General features: G+C 37.3%; 1 protein-coding gene across 1 annotated transcript; it reads right to left on the bottom strand.

Annotated features, from left to right (window-relative positions):
• Positions 1 to 1,247: 1,247 nt before the first annotated feature.
• LOC107591262 (vascular endothelial growth factor receptor 1-like) lies at positions 1,248 to 10,246 on the bottom strand. The gene is made up of 18 exons (XM_016280377.1): positions 9,850 to 10,246; positions 9,637 to 9,768; positions 7,349 to 7,455; positions 7,130 to 7,265; positions 6,943 to 7,047; positions 6,715 to 6,828; positions 5,947 to 6,035; positions 5,318 to 5,444; positions 4,331 to 4,428; positions 4,121 to 4,243; positions 3,918 to 4,029; positions 3,616 to 3,715; positions 3,410 to 3,515; positions 3,221 to 3,330; positions 2,968 to 3,034; positions 2,800 to 2,876; positions 1,712 to 1,870; positions 1,248 to 1,257 (listed from the first exon to the last, which is right to left on the bottom strand). The coding sequence occupies exons 1-18, from the start codon at positions 10,034 to 10,036 to the stop codon at positions 1,248 to 1,250; spliced, it is 1,959 nt and encodes a 652-aa protein (XP_016135863.1). The 5' UTR covers positions 10,037 to 10,246.
• Positions 10,247 to 14,511: the final 4,265 nt, after the last annotated feature.

Raw genomic sequence — 14,511 nt, 5'->3', positions numbered from 1 at the left:
TTTTTGTTTTAGTCAACTGATACTTGGTGGACATGGTGCCAAGCCCGTATCCCTCTCCCGGAAAACAGTTTGGAATTCGCTCAGGTTGATCCCTGACAGGAATATGCCAATGACTGAATGTGTCTGACCTGTCATTGGTGACTGCCCAATCCGTGAGTCAAGGAACAGGCGGGACTTGCAGCACAGATTTGGGTGTGCCACACTGGACCGAGAGGGTGCAGGATACAGCAGGCAGAGCTGAGGATGCTGTGTAAGTTCAATAATGTACTTTTTTGTTTTAGTCAACTGATACTTGGTGGACATGGTGCCAAGCCCGTATCCCTCTCCAAATCTCTCTCTCACACACACACACACACACACACATACACATTAATACACCTTTTACAGGCTGATCTCATATCATGTACCCAGTTTCCAGTGGAACGCACTCCAGGCACATACATACATATGCACTCATACATGAAATCCTCCTTCACCATCCCAGTACGTTTTATGCCCTTCTTGTGTTTGTCACATTTTTGCAATATTTGTGTGTACAGCAGTATTTTAATAAAGAGTAATAAAAGAGAACACTCGTTTGTTTGTTCTTAAATGGCATGATTGTTGCTTGAGTAGAGTATGATGAACTACAGCAGCAAAAAGGAACTTGTTTGCAACTTTTGGCTGAAAGTCAGAGCACAGAGGAGAAGAATAGGATGCTTTCCAAAATAGATGCTACAAAAATGACCAGCACTGAAAAAGCAGCAACGAGACCCAGTCTCAGATATGGTTTTGAATGGTGCAAATGTTTTACAGCAGAAATTTTTGTGGCTATCATTAGGGTTGAGATTAGTGTCATGATAGTAAAGGTTTTTTTAACCCATTTTTTTAACTACTGTAACACACTACTGTTAGAAAGTTTGGGGTTAGTAATGTTTTTTTACTAACAGCCGCGATGTGTTACATGGATCAAAAGTGACTATAAAGACATTTATAATGGTGCAAAAGATTCCATTTCATATAAATGTTGTTTTGAATTTCAAATAATGCTGAAAATATTCTCATGGTTTACACAAACATATTAAGCAGCACAACTGTTTTCAGCATTGACAATAATGTTATAACTTTTCCAGCATATGGCTTGCAGCACATGAAATGTGCTCTACAGTTAAACATTTGGTACCTACAAGCAGTGAATGTAATAAATGCTTTTCATAAATAATATTAGCTGCTCTGTGACTACTAGAACAAAACTAAAGTGGTACAGATTACCAGTGGCTTCAAAGAGGATATACAGATATGAGATAAGAGTTTAAAAACAAAAACGCTGAAATGCTATTTGCTAACAAGATAGTAACAATCATTGGCGTCGCTAGGCCATTTTTAGGGGGGCTATAGACAGATATATTGCATACTTTAGCTAAGGAAAAAAGGATTGTACTAGAAATGCAAACAGTAAAATTTTGTGTTTGTACAGTAAATGGGTTGTGTGTGTGTGTGAGATCATGAAGACGTGAATTTGGCTTATTCAGTAAGCTACACAAATGTTATACCTATCTGTGTTGTAATACAGTGGAATACTGCAATAAGTTTAGTATACGACCCCTATTAAAAATTTTGTGTTTGTACAGTAAATGGGTTGTGTGTGTGTGTGAGATCATGAAGACTTGAATTTGGCTTATTCAGTAAGCTACACAAATGTTATACCTATCTGTGCAATACAGTGGAATACTGCAATAAGTTTAGTTCATAGTCTGGTGGGGGAGAACAGCACCTCTGAGAGTAACACACAGGAGGAACCTCCCTCTGATGACAACAGGGGGCGCTATTCATACAAGGCAGCACTTTTACAGGCACCTTCATGTGCTGGTTTTGACCTTTGGAGAAGAACCTGCAACACAAAAGGCAGTGACCTCATTTTATGTAACTAATTACATGTAACTTAATGCTCATTTTTCACACGTTCATTTTTAATATACACTCTATTGCCAAAAAAGTATTGGGACATCCTTCTAATGAATAGGTTTGACTGCTTTAGTAATTTACAAATCTTGTAATGTTTAAACATATAATGCTATTCTAGGGAATTGTGTGCTTCTAATATAATAGCAACAGTTTGGACAGGACCCTTTTCTAATTTTCTAACATGACCATGCCTCTGTATAAGGCAAGGTTCAAAAAGAAATGATTGATTAAGTCAGTGTGGAAGAACTTGACTGGTCTGCAGAAAGCCAAGTCCTGATCCCAGCTGAACACCTCTGGTGTGACTTTAAATGCAGACCTTGAGCCAAAAACTCATCACCAAACACCAATTGCTTCCAAAACTGTTGCAACAGACATGGAAATAACATTTTTTAATTATGTTTCCATCTTTGTTGTCACAGTTTTGGAAGTGCCTTTTTTCTGTTCTAAAGAAGGGGGTGTCCCAATAATTTTGTCCATATAGTTTTGGGGTTGGTAAGATTTTTTAATGTTTAGGAAAGTTAGGTGCTCACCAAGGCTGCATTTATCAAAAATACAATGAAACAGTAATATTTTGAAATATTGCAATGTAAAATAATGTATACTTTAAAAATGTAATTCCTGCGATTGCAAAGCTGAAACAGAAGTTTCAACTAGAAGCTGAAATAGTTCAAAACAACAGCATTTATTTAAAACAGTAATCTTATAAATGTTTCTACTATCACTTTTGATCAATTTAAAGCATCGTTGCTGAATAAAAGGACTCTATAAAAAGTCCTTAAAATAAAAGATCTTACTGACCCCAAACTTTTTAATGGTTATGTAACAGATCATCGAAGCCACTGCCATGACACCTACTTAGTGATGTTTTTGGCAATATCCATCCACTTCACCCGAATCAACTCTTCAGACGGGAGAACCATTCCACTGTCAGACTGGTTGTCCGTAAAGTAAAAAAAAAAAAAAAACAGTCAATCTCGGCAACTTCACCCAAGTGAAATTCAAGTACATTTTTAAAACACTTACAATGGGGATTTCTTTGTGTAGATCCTCAAAAGTGCTGATGGCTTTGATTTTCCCAGAGCTGATGTAGCTAAAATACATTTAAATATTTATCTTAATTTCCTTTAATAATTAATTTGACATTTTTAATTTATTTATTTTAATGAAATTGTTTTTTGAACACACTTTGTATGTATTTTGAATTGTACATATTGTATTTCACATGTAATTATTATTTATATTCAGTTAATATGTTCACATATGATCACATTTGTACCTTGAAGTTCCCAGTGTTTTCTGGCTTATGTCTTTCTGGTCGATGTGCGCCGTGACGGTATTTCCTTCTCCAGAAATAAAAGCGTCCAGTGGAATATAATCCTTTCCATCCTGTTTTTAAAAAAGTGTGTGTAAAAAAAAAAAGTTCTGACCAGTCAAATACAAACAAACACAATAAATAATGTCCCACCTGTTGGACGCAGGTCTGCAGGAGGTCTCCCAGTATCTCCACAAGAACAGAGAAACAAGGTCTGTCCTCAGGGTTATTTTCCCAGCATGTCATCATAATGCTGTAACTGTCAGACAAATCCCACAAGCTCAATATTAGCAATGTATTGGTTCATGGGGCAATGATTGAACATGTTTAATATGATGTACTCAGATGTGAGAACTGACATCTCCGGGGTGCTGTACTCAGGAGGACACATCCGAGTCCCCTGCTTCAGTCTGTGACAAAACTCCTCATCAATGTTCAGCCCCGGGTATGGAGACGCTCCTATGGACCACAAACACGGTTACATTTCTTGTTTCCTAATCCATTTTCCTCACTTTCATTCTCTTGCTATGACCTGGCAGAGCAACAAATGTCAATTGTTCGATTGTGCCATATTTCAAAGGGATGATGTTATGAAAAAATCAACTGTGGCATTTGCCAAATGCTTGAATTATCTGATGTACATAAAGAGTATTGACTTTACCAAGTGAGAAGATCTCCCAGAGCAGAACTCCATATGACCACACGTCACTCTGAGCGGTGAAGACTTTGTCGAAGATCGATTCAGGTGCCATCCATTTCACTGGTAACCGTGCCTTCATGGCAACACACATTCATTACACACATTTGATCCTTTTTTTAAGTTGCTGACCATAAACTTTGATATATTGATGGCATTACACTCACATCTCCCTTGCGCACATAGTCTGGGTCTTTGTACACATCTCGGGCCAAGCCAAAATCACAGATCTTCACCACATTGTTGTTGGACAGCAGGATGTTTCTGGCAGCAAGGTCACGATGAATGCACTGGAAACATGAAAAAAAACATATCCATAAAAAAACAAGTCCATATTCATGTTCATATACCCTGATGCAGACAGGAAGGCTCTTTACCTTGCGAGAAGTGAGAAACTCCATTCCTCTGGCCACCTGAAAGCTGTAAGAAATCAGGTCTTCAAGCAGCAAAGGGTTGTTGGATTCAGGAAGAGAACCTGCAGAAGACAAACAGAAAGACGTTAGTCTCTCTTTAATGAACTGACCCAGAAATGTCTAGTGTTAATATTAAGACCAACATTATATTTGTTTTTACTCTCATGTCATGCCAAACTGAACTTTATTTCTTCCATGTAACACAAAAGGTGAAATTTGAAGCAATATCCTGAAGAATATTTTTGATCCATGGACATGATAGTGACTACACTAACTTTTAAAGTTTTCAACTTTCTGTAAAATGTTTTTTAATGCTTTTGAAAAAAAAGAAGTAATTTCTGCATTTGATCAAAAACAGTAATATTGTGAAATATTATTACAATTTAAAATAACTGTTTTCTATTTTAATATATTAGGAAAAGTAACTTATTCCTGTGATGTCAAAGCTGAATTTTCAGCATCATTACTCCAGTCTTCAGTGTCACGTGATCCTCCAGAAATTATTCTGATATGTGGATTTGCTGCTCAAGAAACATTTCTTATCATTACCAATATTGAAAACAGTTGCTCTGGCTTAATATTTTTGTAGATAGATTTGTTCAGGATTCTTTGATTAATAGAAAATTCAAACAAATAGCATTTATTTAAATATTTATTTGGAAATAATCATTTAGTTAGAAATATTTTGTAACTATTTACTATCACATTTGAAACCTTGCTGAATAAAATAATTATTTCTTTCATAAATCTTACTGACCCTAAACTTTTGAACGGTAGTATAAATGATGACAATTACATTTTTTTTTTTTGGTAAACTATCCCCTTAATGTCTTTTTGCATCAAAATAAATCATTATTGTACTGGGGAAAGATTTCCGTACTGTTCAACAAGTTTTATGGTTCATTGCACATTGATAATTCAAATGACATCATGCATGTGATGAAAGCTCACCACTGTCCTCCTCTGAGATCTCTTTCTCCTCACTAAACCCTGAGCTGGCATTGCTCTGGCTGCTGGACACACTGGCCAAGCGTTCTTTATATCCCTCCTTCATGCCTCCCTCCTCTTCTCTGTTCTCCTGAGTCAGACACACAACACATGAAATGAGCAGCCACTCAGCTGGAACACATCTGGTGAATAATGCTCAGCACATATCAACATATCAGTGTGAGTTAAATACAAGGACTCCATATGTATCGCATATTTTACTAAGCCCCACTGATCTTGGGTCAGGACTATCACAGAAACACACTGTTCTTTGTGTGAAGTTTTTGTAGAGGCCATTCAAGGAGGTAAGAAGCTTTAGAGATGGTCACACAGAGGGAAGTATGACTCTGTTGTCTTGATGAACACTGCTCTGTTTATTTCAGAAGGAAATAGGAGAAGTCTATAAACTTGACATCAGACATATGTAGAAGTCACTAAACCTCACAATACCACAGACCAACAGTTCCCCGCTTAAAATACTGTGACAATCATAAGACTTTCTGAGTGACGTTCTGCAAAACTAATAAAAGATTGTAGCTCAGACATGAAGTTGATGACTGCATATACATAGATAGATAGATAGATAGACTAACCCTGTTCAACAGGAACACCTCTCGTTTGCTCTTAAGGTACGCAGACAGGTTGCTAAATTTACAGTATTCAACTATGATCATCAGAGGCCCTGAAAATACCAAAACATATCAAATTAATGCATATAGAACAACACCCGTCGCTCTCTATATACCATAAATGTTATATATGTTGATTAAAAGTTTGGTCAATTCAATTTTTTTATGTTTTTGAAAGAAGTCTCATGCTGTTTGATCAAAATACAGTAAAACAGTAATATTGTGAATTATTATTACAATTTAAATTATGTTTTCTATTTTAATATATTATAAAACTTAATTTATTCTGTGATGCAAAGCTAAATTTTCTGCATCATTACTCCAGTCTTCAGTGTCACATGATCCTTCAGAAATCATTCTAATATTCTGAAACATTTATGCTAACATTCAGAAACATTTCTTATTATTATCAATGAATCAAAAAAAAAAAGTTCCTCATTTTTTTGAGGAAAAAGGTCTTTGATGAATAGAAAGTTAAAAAAAACAGCATTTATTTGATATAGAAATCTTTTCTAACATTATAAATGCCTTTACTGTCATTTCTGATCAATTTAATGCACACTCGCTGAATAAAAAGTATTAATTTATTTTAAAAGAAAGATGCTGACCCTAAAATGGTAACCTGTTACATATACATGCACAAGCCTAACACATCTTGAATCACTTTTATAGATGCCATATTACAGCAAAACCAAACTTTGAGGGTTTACAGAGAAATGGTGACATGCAGACCTCCTGGTTTGGTACATGCACCAAGAAGATTGACCACATTGAGGTGATGCCCAATTTGACTGAGGATCTTCAGTTCTGTCATCAGAGCCTTGTGTTCACTGGGCGTAGCGCCATCTGCAGGAACAGGACAGACATAACTCCTGACACTAATGTATATTTGCTAAATAGGCTTTTTACACAACAGGTATTTTTAAGATTCTTGAGCAGTTTTAATGCTTAAGAATATACCTTTAAGCATTTTGACGGCCACTGTGGTGCAGCTGGCTGAATTGCAAATGCCGAAAGCTGAGGCCTGCATTACTCGGCCAAATGCCCCTCGCCCCAGGGGCTTTTCTAGAGAACAGGACAATAAATCACATATCAGTATACTGCATAACAGCATCAATACAACTTATAAAGCACACACACAATTTACCTAGTTTAAGGCGGTCACGTGGAAACTCCCATTGGGCAGCATCATACTGTAATCTGTCGCAGTTCTCAACCAGAGGTTCCTCCCCTGGATGCAGGATGATTGGCAGGTACTCTGCTTTGCCATTAGTGGAGTTTGGCTGAGAATGACCCACATAATATAAATATATATTACATGTTACAATAATATAAGCAGTTTTAATTGGCCTTGATTGGCTCTCACCTGTTTGAGTTTGCGAATCAGCAGTGTGAGAAGCAACCAGAAGAGAGTGGCCACCACGCATGTACATGCTAGAGTCGGGATCTCCAGAGAAAGTGATTCAGATGAACCTTTTGGATACATAAACAAGTGTTGTTTAAAGAGAAAAAATAAGAGACTGGGACATGACCGGGATCACATTTGTCCCCATGAGCATGACAACTCCCTATAGGTCATGAGTAATGCATTAGCTAAACAAATTAACCTACATAAAAATACACTGTAACTGATTTTTGTAATTTGAACAGTATTATACTGTAATATGTACAATAAGATACTGTAAAATGTGTATACAGTATTTTACTGTAAACCGCAAAGGATTATGGGAAAATATACGGCCGCTACTGTGTTACCTTACTACTGTAAATCAATTTACAGTAGTGAGCTTGCCCGCGAAAAACTGACCAATGGCAAATTAGTTCTTTTTTGACTACTTGGTTTAAGTGGCTGTAAAAGGACAAAAGAGAAATGCACCTTAACTCGACGAAAGGTTAGTACATTATTTCTGTTTTATGCAAAACTGCGATATTTTAATATGTTTTCACTTGTTAACAGCAAACTAACATTATTCATCGTGTAATTTTTCATGTCGGGAGTTGGAGCCTTTTTTTCTGACTGACGGCCAGAATGTCGCCAAAAGACTGATAACATGGACTGGTGAGTAAGTTAAGGTCGGCTATATTAGACGAAATAAACCTTAGTTAAACCGAGAAACACGTTTGTACGTTCTGCTGCCCTTTAATGCAAGTTAGCTCCTCTGGCGAGTCGTTATTTAACCTTAACAGCGAATTAACGTGAAATACTGTGGTAAAGTGCATTAGGCAAACCACTGTTTCAGTGTAGATATTAAACAGTATTTTCTAGTACTTCTTTTGTTTGTTATTTTCAGATTTCTAGTCTGGATGTTGTCTGCGACGTCGGAGGTGCATTTTGGATCATCTTCTTGTGAATGTCATAGTATCGATGATAACATCAACTGGTAAGTTAATAATGTCAGTTAGCCGAAGTTAACTAACTTAGTTGAACAAAGAGAAGCATAGTAAGCTATCTTCTCTACTCTGCCTCTTTATCGCAAGTAAGGTAATTCTCTTCAAATGCAATTTAAGTTAGAAAGTGTGTACCAATGTCGTATGTAACTTTAGAGACGGTCCCTAAATTCAGTGACAGACGTAACGTTAACATAAAACAGCGAGCTAACAACCTACTGAGGAAAACTGAGAGAAGAAACACCACTGTTAAGAACATCTTTTGTATTTTATTTTCAAGTTTGTGGTCATGTCGTCTGCATCGGAGGTGTAGGAGTAAATTACTGGCATCCAGCTGCCAGTAAGTTACTGTAAAATTTACAGCAACCTATTTACAGTGTAGGCAAACAGTTTAAGGGTTGAAAAACCAAGGCCATCTGTGGGAAATGAAAATGGGAGACAGTTTCCTTCCTGGCCTATCGGAAGAGAACAGCGTGAACGTCTCCTCTCAGCACCGTGTTTAGAAGCATCCGACAAGAGTAAATAAGGGAGTGTGAGGACAAAAAAAGGCTGGGAGGGAAAACAAACAAAAAAAAAAACAGCAAACTGATACCAACATAAAACTGTTAAAGGACTATTCATGCATACATTAAAAGTTTAAAATCTGGGGTCTAGAATTTTTTTAAATGCATAAGGATGTATTTAATGTATATTTAATGTCTAATGCACACCAAGGCTGCATTAATTTAATAAAATTTTTTAAATATAGTAAAAATAGCATTATTGTGAATTATTATATAACTGTTTCTATTTTAAAACTTTTACATATAATTTATTCAGTAAAGCTGAATTTTCAGCATCATTATTCCAGTCTTCAGTGTCACATGATCCTTCAGAAATCATTCTAATATGCTGATTTGGTGCTCAAGTAACATTTCTTATTGTTATCAATGTTGGACACAGTTGTGCTGCTTAATATTTTTTATGATACTTATTTTTTCAGAATTTTTTGAATGATCAGAAAGTCCAATGGAACAGAATTGATTTGAAACAAAATGACACTTTTGATCTAATTTGATGTGTTGCTGCAGAATAACCCCCCCCCCCCCCCCCATTTCTACAGTAGTGTATAGACGATGATTTAAAAATGATTTTCAATGCATTATTATTTATTATTATTATTCAATTTACACTTGCCATACAATTTAAAATAAGCTATAATAATACAAATTAAAATTAGTAAATTTACTCTCAGGTTTTAAGACAAAGGACAAAGCAGAAGCTTACTTTGAACCCAAATGTGGGCGGAGCTCTCCACAGACCCTCTCTCATTGGTGGCCTTACAGGTGTAAAGTCCCTGGTCTTCAACTGTAATTCGGTCGATATGAAGAGTCCCTTCCTCTGGAAACAGCATAATACCTGCCAATAAAAGAAACACATATGTAATCTATTCACATACAGGATACACAAATACTCAAAAAGCATGTTTTCTAGTCTCACCAGACACCCGCTGCATCTTTCTTTGATCCTTATACCATGTGATCCTGGGATGTGGAATTCCCCGAGCGGGGCAGTGGAGAGTGACCGAGTTGCTTACGTTAACACTGTGATTGCTCAGGTTTCGCAGCAGCACCGGTGCCTGCAGAACTGTACAGTGTGAGACAAAAGGGCTCGGGTCAGGGGTCATTACGCATGATGTTCCACATCTGCTGAATCAGTTTAATCAAAAAAGATCAAAAACACCCCTAGGGAGACTGACGGAAATCACGGCAATCACATGAAGCACTTAGCATTACACGTCCGCCTTATAAAGCAGCTGAGTGATTTACGGGCGACGCGGGTAGCTATTGTTACAGAAGTGTGAATAGACGGCGAGTTGTATTTCTTTCATTGCAGATTGAGGCCTGGAATGTCTGAATTGCAGCCATTGGATTTGTGCCATTCAGCGAAATCCCTCTGTTTGTCTTAATGACACATTCAGCATTTCACAGACTCAACTGATATTTCCGGGTTAGCTGGCCAAGCACGCCTACTATTGCTTTGGCTGTTGAAAGTTTTACAGTGTAGTCTCAAATTTATGTAGATTAATACAAGAGAATCGCCGGTTAATTTGTCTGGAACTTAATTTACATAAAACAAAAATCCCTGAGGGGTTCTTCACATGAAGCGTGATCACATAAAACTCTACAAAAAGAGGAGAATAATAAGTTTAAACTTCTGCTTCAGATATTTTCCTCCTGGACACAATTGATTATTGTCTTTCCTCGTTCTGTGACAGTGGCTGATTGGCTGATTGTTCTTTGGCCATGTGAAGCAGCCTGTAAATGTGGCATAGTGGGAAGTGCCATTGTGTGCTCTTCCTCCTGACTAGATCTCATTCCCACACCAAAGAGGTTCTGCTCCACACAGCCTTGGAGAGAAGGGCTACAGGAAGCTCTGGGACCCAGTTCCCAAGGACCCCTTTTGCTCTGTCTTTCTCCTTCTCTTTTTGTTTCTCTATCCGCCTCTGTCTCTGAATGTGTGGGTGTCTGCAAATACATCCTTACGTGACTTAAAATCAGATGGCTGTTGTGACCTGCAATAACCTGCTATTTCTGATCTGTTTGCATTTGTAAGCATGTAAATGTACAGATGATACAGCGATATGGTATATGACCATGAATACTGTGGTGTCCTATTTTTAAAAAAAGAATTAGACACAAATCCCTTGTTTTTGATGTAAGCCTTATCAGATATGTTTAAAACATTTATTATCAATTAGTTATTTTTTAACTATTTTTAATGACCATACCAGGCTGGATTTCTCCCAGTTACAAAAAAAATAAAACTATGACACCCCCGTAGTAACATAATATGAGCAAAAGTAAGTGTTGGCTAAATTTGTCAAGCTCAATCAACCCTGTTACTGTAAGATACTGTAAGAAAAATATTAAAATATGTTTATTACCTAATGGAAAATGTAAATTACTACTACTGGATATTTTAAAACTGTTGTTTAATTGTTTAGTAATATTTATAAAAAAATATAGCAATTTTTTTCCAATTACAGGGATAATTCCGAATAAAACAAAAAGACAAGCAATAAAATAAATACATAAATTATTATTAATAATAATAATAAATGCAATTTTAAAATAAATGAATAAATAATAATAATAATATTTCAAGATGTGTTGGAAGAAATATTTATAACAATTAAATTTTTCAGAGTTTCAGACCCTATTTTGTACCCCATAAAAGTGCCAAAGATCGCATCAGTATCAGTAAAATCTGCTTTCAGTAAAAAACAAAATTTGCTTATTTGTTTTAAAGGGGTCATATGATGCGGTTTAATTTTTTCCTTTCTCTTTGGAGTGTTACAAGCTCTTGGTGCATAAAGAAGATCTGTAAATTTGCAAAGACTAAAGTCTCAAATCCAAAGAGATATTCTTTATAAAAGTTAAGAGTCAGCCACACCTACCTAAAACGGCTCGTTCGAACACGCCCCCACATATCTACCTCACTATGTGGGAAGATTTGCATAACACCGCCCAAATGTTCACGCAAAGAAAGAAAGTGTAACTTTTATTCTCGCTGTAGTATTGTTGTTGCCACCATGTCCTGAAGACGCTGTGTGTTTTGTTGTGAAAGCGAAACTACTTTTTACTCCAAAAGAGGACGATATCTGCTTCGTCATGCCTGGAGCTGATCCGTGCTGGTCGCTGAGGGAATACATCAACTTTGTGCTGTGGATCGCCGGATCGGCTTTCACCGTTTTCACTGATCCTTCGCCGGGACCGCCGTTCTCGACCCCGCCATTCTCGACCAGACGCAATAAGGCCTCCTTTGACATCTGTGATAGTGGACAAAAGCAGTTTCAGTTTCCACTTCTTGTGCATAAAATTCTCGATACAGTGAGAACGAATTCATGCAGACCTCCTCGCAACAACCGAGTTTTGTTTGAGGCTATTAAACAAAAAACAGCCTAGAGAAACCATTTTGGAAGTGTTGACCAAGCAGCATTTTTTGTAACCTTTGATGACAATGTTGAATAGCCATTGTCAGTACAAGTAGCAATAAGATGCTAGTGTAAAGGCGCGCTATGTACTTCAGCTATTTGAAATTTCCAGTGGAAACCGCTCGAGGGTTTCCTGATGGAAGATAATGTTTATCTTTCCCGAACACCACCAGTGTTCTCCAAATAATGCACTGCACGAGGAGGCAGTATGATAAGAGCCACAGGTTCCTGTTCACTCCTCCACCCTGTCGCTATGACAACAGCCAGGATGGGCTACATCCACTGTGGCCGAAATTAGCACAGCCTGAAAGCAAACCCTCAAAAACAAGGGGACGGAGGAGGGCGGTATTAGAGGAAGAAAGGGAAGAAGTGAGAGAGAGGGAGTATGAGAGAAAAAGTTATGGAGAACGAGGTAAAATATTTCGATGTTGAGGTTTAAGCATCTTTTAAAATGTAGTTATATATATACAAAGTACCTGTGACATAGAAACGGATGTCTAGTTCATCTCTGCCCATTAAGTTTGCTGCAACACAGCGATAGATGCCAGATATCAATGCTTCGCCAACTATCAGAACTCCTACAGTCTGTGGAAACACAAAAAACTACTGTTGCATGCAAGCAAGCATGGCTAGAAAGTTTAAGAGCACTTACGCATTATGTGATTTCCTCAAGGACATGTTTCTGCATCAACTTCCATTGTTTGTCCAGGAACTACATTCTCATTAAACAATCATAGCTATAACACAATCCCTGCTCAAACCCTAACCTTGATTGATAAGAATGTTGTTCAAGCACCTAACTTAAGTCCTATGCACAAACCCATAATGAGTCATTACTTTGGCTAATAATGTTGTTCCAAGACCAGCCATGACCAATGATGTTGATCCAGGGACATGTTGGGTAAATTTTGGTAAGTACTTACATTTTTCTGAGAACCCAAAGCTCACACGGGGTAATAACATTTCATATTATCTCTAGCCACAAAATGAGTAAGCTTAGGAGTAACCAAAATTTGACAACATAGGTTGAAAACCAAAAATTTTTTTCATTCTTATTCTGACAGGTGGTTTGCTTGCCATTGAATTCTATTCCCCCATTGTTTCTTATAGCAGGAGGTTCTAATATTTATCAAACTGATACTGGTTAAGATCCATTCCCAAATAGAAGAGATGCTTTTAAGCCATTACATCATTATGTCTCCTCATGGGGGTGGGGGAACGGATTCTGCCAGCTGGATTGCTTGCCATCCTTTTCCCTCCATGCTTCTTATACATGGAGGTTTTAATATTTAGCAAACTGATACTGTTTAAGATCCATTCCCAAAAGGTAGAGAATCAACCATTTTAAGCCACTACATAATAATGTCTCCTCATGGGGGTGGGGGAACAGATGCTGACAGCTTGATTGCTCGCCATCGGATTCTGTTCCCCTCATGTTTCTTATAGAAGGAGGTTCTAATATTTATCAAACTGATATTAGTTAAGATCCATCCTCAAATGGTATCATCATGGTTCTATACAAAGCTGGGGGAACAGATTCTGACACCCGGGTTGCTCGTTGTCAGATTCATTCCTCCCTTTTCTGATATAAGGAGGTTTTAATATTTATCAAACTGATACTGGTTAAGACCCATCAACAACTTTTAAGCCACTGGATCATGTCTCTTCAAGTGGATGGGGGAACATATTCTCCCAGCTGGATTGCTCGCCATTCTGTTCCCTTCATATTTCTTATACAAGGAGCTTCTAATATTTGTCAAGCTGATACTGGTTAAGATGCATTCTTAAACTGCATATAATAAACAAATTTGAATACACTACATCAACATGACTCTCCATGTTTTTTATAAAAGAAGTTTTTTATATTTATCAAACCGATATTGGTTAAGATTTATCCCCAAACAGAATCAGATCAACAACTTTTAAGCCACTACATCATCCATGGGGCTGGGGGAACAGATTCTGATAGCTGGAGTGCTCGCCATTGTATTCTGTTCCCTCCATGTTTCTTATAGAACAGGTATCCTCAAACCTGGACCTCGAGATCCGCTTTCCTGCAGAGATTATCGCCAACCTGGATGAAACCTGAAGAACTTGATTAGCTTGTTCAGGTGTGTTTAATTAGGGTTGGAGCTAAACTCTGCAGGAAAGTGAATCTCGAGGTC

The sequence above is a fragment of the Sinocyclocheilus grahami genome, unplaced genomic scaffold, assembly GCF_001515645.1.
Source record: "Sinocyclocheilus grahami isolate Dianchi unplaced genomic scaffold, SAMN03320097.WGS_v1.1 scaffold139.1, whole genome shotgun sequence".
Lineage (NCBI taxonomy): Eukaryota > Metazoa > Chordata > Actinopteri > Cypriniformes > Cyprinidae > Sinocyclocheilus > Sinocyclocheilus grahami.
Note: the sequence above shows the minus strand (reverse complement) of the source record. Positions and strands in the feature narration are given on the sequence as shown.